The sequence below is a fragment of the Otolemur garnettii genome, unplaced genomic scaffold, assembly GCF_000181295.1.
Source record: "Otolemur garnettii isolate 467f Iridium unplaced genomic scaffold, OtoGar3 scaffold00043, whole genome shotgun sequence".
Classification (NCBI taxonomy): domain Eukaryota; kingdom Metazoa; phylum Chordata; class Mammalia; order Primates; family Galagidae; genus Otolemur; species Otolemur garnettii.
Genome location: NW_003852438.1, coordinates 6,952,595 through 6,960,371, shown reverse-complemented (window position 1 = coordinate 6,960,371; position 7,777 = coordinate 6,952,595). Strand labels below are relative to the sequence as shown.

At 52.2% G+C, this 7,777-nt stretch overlaps 1 protein-coding gene across 1 annotated transcript in view; it reads left to right on the top strand.

Moving 5' to 3' along the window:
* The first annotated feature begins 3,017 nt into the window (after positions 1 to 3,017).
* The window catches only part of KRT8 (keratin 8), an 8,728-nt gene continuing 3,968 nt past the window's right edge, over positions 3,018 to 7,777 (top strand). The window contains exons 1-2 of the mRNA XM_012805525.2: positions 3,018 to 3,427; positions 6,638 to 6,846. Coding sequence (XP_012660979.1) covers positions 3,086 to 3,427; positions 6,638 to 6,846 — 551 coding nt within the window. The 5' untranslated portion in view covers positions 3,018 to 3,085. The remainder of the gene's footprint in view (positions 3,428 to 6,637; positions 6,847 to 7,777) is intronic.

Sequence of the window (7,777 nt, the reverse complement as noted above, 5' to 3'; positions counted from 1 at the left end):
GCTTTCCTCACTCAAGGTCCCCTGGGCCTCGGCCCTCCTCTGGATCACCCTGTGCCATCAGGATTAGGGGGGCTGGCCCACAGGGAGTGTCTCCTCCTTTCCATTTCTGCTCTCCAGGAAAGGCGGTTTGGGGCAGAGCTGTCCAGGTCAGGCACAGTCACCACAAGTATATTCCCTTTTGTTGGGCAGGCAGCCTTGTGTAGACCGCAGTGGCCAGAGAGAGCCTTACAAGGAGTTGTACCTGTGGCCCGCCCCAAGCTGGTTCTATCTTCCCTTACCACTTGGCCCTAGTCCCAGGGGCCTTCCCCTTCTGCCTCCAGCCCCGAAGTCCCAGGCAGGGGACTTCAGAGGGGGGAAAGCTGGCCTTTTCTTTCTCCTGCACAGAAGCTGAGCAGCTGGGGGTATCTGGGGAAGGGGTTAGCTGGGGTCTCTGGACAATAGGGAGCTGACAAATGACATGCAAATGATTGTTCTGGGCTGCCCAGGAAAGCGCTGCTCCCCCTTTGGGTGAGGCTGAGTCAGCCCTCAAGCATGCACATTACAGCATCCCTTGCAGCCCCCTTTGTCCTCACCTTAAACAACAGACACTCCTAGAACCAGGAAGCCAGATAGGTGGGGTGGAGGGGGCTGAGATTTCAAGAAGGGCTTTTTTTTTTCTTTTTCTTTTTTTTTCAGACAGAGTCTCAAGCTGTCACCCTGGGTAGAGTGCTATGATATGATAGCTCACAGCAACCTTAGACTCTTGGGCTTAAGTGATTCTCTTGCCTCAGCCTCCCAAGTATTAAGAAGGGCTTTTGACTGCTATAAATGGGAACCTTAGGTGCAGTCTCTCCCCTCTGAGCTCCCCCCAGGTTCCTCTAACAACCGCATGGTGGAGAGGAAGAAAGAAAGCACATTGTCCTTCCTTCCCAGGGCTGCTATACCTGTTTGACCAGCCCCTCCCTCCCTCCCTCCACCTTCACCGTCCTGGGTTTGGCATTGGGCCCATCCCCCCTCCCTTTGGTCTTCTGGAAGGAGAAGTCTCTCTTCCCTGCTGGGTGGGGGTGTTTATTGGGGAGGGGGTGGCATACATTCAAATCATTCTCTGGAAAATTAACCATTGTTTAAAGGGGCTGGGAGAGAGCCTGGTGTAAATAGGTACTAACTGGATTTCTCTTCCCTGGCCAGTTTCAGCGCTTCCAGAGGCCAAGGCCTGGGCAGGAGTGGGGAGAAGAAAAGGGGGGAGGAGTGGGAAGGAAAGATGCTGCCGGGGTGGCACTTGTGGCTCAAGGAGTAGGGCACCAGCCCCATATACCAGAGGCGGCGGGTTCAAACCCGGCCCTGGCCAAAAATAAAATAAAATGAAAAAGACAAATTAAAAGAAATTAAAAAAAAAAAGATGCTGCCATTGTGTCCCCTCTAGGGATCTCTGATTTGGCTTCTGGAAGGGACTTCAAAGTGATATGCACACACTGTGAAGAGAACTTGTATGTTGCCTTTTGGGTTTTTGTCTTCTCCCAAGGAAGGGGTTTCTGGACCTCTAGGTAGAGTTCTGGGTCCTTCTGGATACAGTTCTTGTGTGTCTGTCCTTCTGGAAGCCTGGGTGTCTCTCCTAGAGAAGGATGGAGAGGAATCTGTCCATCTGTCCTCCTAGTAGGTGGTTACCTCTTCCTTGGGTTGCGGCTTTGTGCCACCTGACCTTTTTCTCTAGGGGTTCTAGGAGTATATCTTTTGAACCCCCAGTTAAGATCCATCCAGTCCTCATGTCACACGCTGTAATACCTTCCAGGGAGTCCAGCCCCAGCCATGTAATTGCAGGTGGAATCTTTGCCTTGGGGACTCAAACCTCCTGCCTTCCTCCCACAGCCTGCCCCACCCGGTCCCACCCAGGCCTGGGGTGCCTCACTCTGCTCCCTATTCTTTAATCTCTTGGAGGTGCATGCTATGTTCTAGCCTGCTCTCCTGACTCACTCTGATAATGGGATCAAAGAGACAGGTGCAGAGGGGAGCTTTCTCTGTCTCTGGCCAGTTGGGGGTCTGGAATGAGGAGAAGTAGGGTCCAGGTGGCATAACCAATGCCACTCCACTCTACTCCACCTCCCATCGTTCTGTCTTACTTCCTGTGATTCACTCCCCAGGAGCAATGGGAATGATTACAAGGGGAATTCACCCCCCCCCCCAGTGAGAACAATGAAGACCCCCAATGCAGCTACTCTCCCCTCTTGCCTTCTCTGCCTCTCAGTCCCTGTTATTCGTTCTCTGTTCCCTTCAGCAAGGCCTCAGTGGAGAATTCTGGGATCTTGGAGGAGAGGAGGCACTGGGTTATGTCCAGGAAAAGTGCTGTGTTGGATCTTTCTTTATCTTGCAGGTACAATCTCACAGGAAGACAGCCAGAGTGTGCGTGTGCATGTGTGTTCATTCATTCATTCCATAAATATTTGCCCAACTCCTTTTTGCACTGCAAGAGGGTAAAAGAGAAATCTGGAAAAATGAGGCAAATGGCTGACCTTTGATTCAAGGCTCTGGATCCAGAGGCTTTGTCATCCGGCCTGGGTAGACCCTCATAGTCACTTAAATCAGGGAGAACACTGGAGGAGGTCTTTGGGGGTATCAGTTGTTCAGAGGAAGCCAGGGGATCCTTTCTTGCCATGCTTCCCAGTCCTCTAGTTTATTCCCACCAGAGGGAAGGGGACAAGTCTAGGAATGAGAGTTCTAGTGGCTGGGTGACCCCAGGCAAATCTTCTAGTTCCAGGGGCTCTGGTAAGGCCAAGTAGATTCCTTTCTTTCAGTTTCACGTTCACCAAATTACTCTTTCCTGGGTTCCCGAGGTGGTTATGCAGGGGGCCACTGGGCTGGAGCCGGTTCCTGGGTGGGAGCAGCTCTCTGCTGCCCCCACCTGAGTCCTGCCTGGAGGTGGCAGGTGTCGGGTTAGGTCCAGCCCCCTCTGAGCCTAGCCACTCAGGTACAAGGCCTTTCCCCCTCCTCTTGGGCTGGACTTTCTTTTATAAAAGGCCATCCCTGGGAGGTGTCCTGCCATCTAGAAGCAGATTCTCGCTCCTACTCCAAACTCTGTTTTGGCCCACCTGCCTCTACTCCAGTCTTCACCATGTCCATCAGGGTTACCCAGAAGTCCTACAAGGTGTCTACCTCCGCCCCACGGGCCTTCAGCAGCCGCTCATACAGCAGTGGGCCCGGTGCCCGCATCAGCTCCTCGAGCTTCTCTCGGGTGGGCAGCGGCAGCTTCCGGAGTGGCCTGAGCACCGGCCTGGGTCTGGGTGGAGGCTACGCCGGGGCTGGAGGTATGGGGGGCATCACAGCCGTCACAGTGAACCAGAGCCTGCTGAGCCCGCTCAACCTGGAGGTGGACCCCAACATTCAGGCCGTGCGCACCCAGGAGAAGGAGGAGATCAAGACCCTCAACAACAAGTTTGCCTCTTTCATCGACAAGGTGAGGGTCCCCTCCCTGGCTGTGTCCTAGGCCCGATGATGGTCTTCACCCTTTCTTCCTCCTGGTTGACCCCTCCTGGTGGGTTCATCTCCACTCCTCACTGGCCTCCAGCTGGCCCCACTCCACCCAGCAACACGCTCCCTTCCCACCTAGGATTCGCTCCTCCCCATACACTTTAGCTTGGGTGAGGGCGGGATGGGGAGAGGGTCTGAACGTCTTGTTACTAAATCCTGGGACTTCCTTCCCTTACCCACCTCACTCCAACCAGAGTTCTGATCGGTCTGTGAGCCCCAAGTAGGTCCAGCTGCTGGCTATGGGGTGGGAGGGGTGGAAGGGAATCCCTCCTGGTTCACTCCTCTCCCCAGCTCTCCCCCGAGGGCTCCCCAGTGTCCAGTGGTGTCCTGTGATTTTTTTCCTTTCTTTTTTTGTTTTTTAACGGGGGTTTGATAGGATTCTAGAAGGAAGTCGATGTCTTGATTCAAACGGGCAAATATTGATCGAGGCCTTTGGTACCCGGAGGCGTAAGTGTGGGGGGCACCAAGATGAGTCATAACTTGGCCCCTCCCTGAGGCGCCCGCAGTGTGGGCGGGGCCGCGCGGGGCGGGGACGGGCCCCAGCCTCTGGGTGCGGGGCTGCTGTCGCTTTCTCCGACGCGCGGCTCTACCTGGCTGAGCTCTCAGCGTCGAGGGTGGGGTGGGGAGACGCTGGGACCCGGCCTTTGGGAAGCCCATCCAAGATTCAAAGTCTGCGGGCGTTGGGCACCCCGCCCATGTTTCACGTCCTGTTAAACCCCAGAGTTTGCGGCTTCCGATAAGGCGTGGGTTCACCCACGCCCCTGTCCTGTTCGGCCCTTGACCCCTTTCACTCTTCCTACCCCGGCTCCGCCCCAACGGCCTGGCTCCTAGTTGGCGGAGGAGGAGCCAGGCCGGGGTTTGCAGCCGTGGGCTCTGCAGCCTCCGGAGCCGGGGCCCCGGGCTCCTGGCAGGCATTGTGGGAACGGGAGGCGGGAAGTCCTGGAGCAGAGCAGCGCCCGCGGGAGCTGGAGTCCCCCGGGAACCCGGCCCTGCCGTGTCCTTATGCGGGACCTGCTGGTTCCTTGGCTCTTGGAGCGCTCCCGACTTAACTATGCCCGAGTTCTAGTAGGTCCGGGGCCCTCAGCCAGAGCGCAGGCAAGCACCGGCGAGCGGATTCCTCGCTTCCTCGCTCGAATTCCAGGTTCCCTCTGTTGTGCCGTGTCCCGGGGAGGACCCCCTTGCTAAGTCTTATTTCCTCATCTATAAAATGGACACAAGAATTCCTAAATCGAAGAGTTTTTGCGTATTCAAATATAGGATGAATACAGGATGAATATGGGATATAGGAATATAGGATGTCTGCAAAGAGCTTAGTAACTCTTGGTCTACATTAAGCATTCCATAAGGGTAAAATGTTATAATCACTATTATTTTTTATACTTTTGGGACACAATAACCTGGAGAAGAAAGGGATTTGGAGAGAGGGGCTGTGGAAACTAGACTATATTTTTAAGACATTTTCTTCCAAGTCTCCCCAGTTTAAAAAGAGTTACAACTTTGAGTTGACTAAGAAAATGCATTCCTCTTCTTGGAATAAGTCTGTTGTTTATTTTATAAAAATTCCCCTCTAACATCCTTAATTTCATCCTAAGGTCAGGATTCCATGAACCCAAGGAGCCCAGGGCCTTTGTGTTTGGGGCAGGAGGGAAGACTATGGATTCAGGGGCAAGAGTTGGGTGAAGAGACCCCCAGAATCTCAACGGGGAGGGATGACTCTTTGGTTTGCAGACAGTCTCCTGCCTTTTCCCCTGCTGAAAGTGACTCCTGTACAGAGTTGAGGCCCCTGAACGGGCCTGCGTGCCTGAACTCGAGGCCCCTGCCGGTTTGAGGAGACCCAGGCTCTAGAGGGGAGGCAACCAACTTAAGGTTATGCCTCACAGGTTGGTGGTAGCAAGGCTCAAGTTTTCCTGTCATTTGCATGAGTCCTTCAGAGTCACTCCAAATAACGATAATGATATTGTTTGATGTGAACATTTTACTTTTCTTTCTTTCTTTGAGACAGATTTTAGTTGTCACCCTAGCTAGAGTGCTGTGCCGTCATAGCTCACAGCAATCTCCACCTCGGGCTCAAGTGATCCTCTTGCCTCAGTTTTTCTATTCTTAGTAGAGATGGGATCTTGCTTTTGCTCAGGCTGGTCTCGAACTCATGAGCTCAAGCAATCCACCTGCCTCAGACTCCCCAGAGTACTAGGATTACAAATGTGAGCCACTGTGACTGGCGTTTACATTTTCTTTTTCAATTTTCTGTAAAGTAAAAGCAAGCCAGGTGTGGTGGCACACAGCTGCAGTCCCAGCACTTTGGGAGCCTGAGGCAGGAAGATCACTTGAGCCCAGGAGTTTGAGACTGCAGTTAGTTAAAATTGTTAGTGTCACTGTACTCCAGCCTGTGTGACAGAGCGAGATACTAGCTTTAGAAAAGTGTGGCTCAAGTGGCTAAGGCATCAGCCACATACACCTAAGGTGGTGGGTTTCGAGTCCAGCCCCGGCCTGCCAAATGACTGCTGCAACCAAAAAATAGCTGGGCGTTGTGGCAGGTGCCTTTGGTCCCAGCTACTTGGGAGGCTGAGGCAGGAGAGTTGCTTGAGACCAGGAGTTGGAGGTTGCTGTGAGCTGTGATGCTACGGCACTCTACCCAGAGGGACAGCTTGAGGCTCTGTCTCAAAAAAAAAAAAAAAAAAAAAAGAAAGAAAAGAAAAAGAAAAGTGAAAAGCAAAGGATCTTAGAAAGCTTTGCTGTTTTTATTGATCTCTAATAATGTATAATCAATGTAAATACGACCTGTCCTGCAAATTCAGCTTTCTTTTTTTAGTTTGTTTTTATTGTTGGGGATTCACTGAGGGTACAAGAAACCAGATTACACTGATTGCACAAATGCAGCTTTGACATAACTTCTCTAGCTGTTGACTTCCAATCATACCCTCCCCTCCTCCAATGGCAGAGGGACATTGCTCTCTGCCCTGCTCACTCTCAACATCTCACTGTGCATTCTCCTGCTGGTCATGGGTGATCCTTCCAGACTGGCTAAGCAGGTCCTGAGTTCCAGAGACCTCACTGTTTGGGGAGTGACTAGGGGGAAAAGACCAGTGCTTGCTTCCCTCTGGGATGTGACCTTTTTGCTTTCTCCTCTGTTATACAGGTGCGCTTCCTGGAGCAGCAGAACAAGATGCTGGAGACCAAGTGGAACCTCCTGCAGCAGCAGAAGACAGCTCGCAGCAACATGGATAGCATGTTTGAAAGCTACATCAACAACCTTCGGCGACAGCTGGACACACTGGGCCAGGAGAAGTTGAAGCTGGAGGCAGAGCTTGGCAACATGCAGGGGCTGGTGGAGGACTTCAAGAATAAGTAAGCACCCCCCAGTGTGCCCACTTAACTGACGCCATCCTGTCCCACTCCACCCCTTGGCCCCCAAAACCTAAGTGCTCATGGCCCTCTGCTTGTGGGTAATGCAGACCTATAATCAGGGTGATCATATGATCAGGTTCACTGAGGAACAATCTGCATTTATGCCCATTGACCTGGCATAATTGGTAATAGCACTTGCTTCCTTTCAATCAGAACTTTCCAGATTTTTTTTTGTTTTTAATTTTTTTTAGAGACAGAGTCTCACTTTGTCACCCTTGCTAGAGTGTTGTGGCATCACAGCTCATAGCAACCTCCAGCTTTTGGGCTTAGGTGATTCTCTTGACTCAGCCTTCCAAGTAACTGGGACTATAGGCGCCTACCACAAGGCCTGACTATTTTTTTGTTGCAGTTTGGCTGGGGCTGGGTTTGAACCCACCACCCTCAGTATATGAGGCCGGCACCCTACTCACTGAGCCACAGGTGCCACATGTTAATGTTTATAGAGTAAACTTAAGATGGAAGAGGTAGGCCAACAGGTCTCACTTTTTTTATACTTACACCTCTGGCCCTTCCTTATTTATTCCTTTTTTTTGCAGTTTTTGGCCGGGGCTGGGGTTTGAACCCACCACCTCTGGCATATGGGGCTGGTGCTCTACTCCTCTGAGCCACAGACGCCACCCCCTTATTTATTATTGATCCCTACCACTAGCAAACTTCAGAAGGTTCTGCCTGAAGTCTCATGGCAGGGCCTGCTACTAGCTCTCCCGATATGTCCAATTCAATGTTCATTCATGGATTTGGAGAGAGATTTCTTGTTCCTTTCCAGTAGGTTTACCTGCTGGCTAAGGATGGGCTGGGGGTGGCAGAGGGTAGCTGGTAAGAGCAGAAGGACCAGTCCTCTCATACTCTGCATTTCTGTGAACTGAATTTT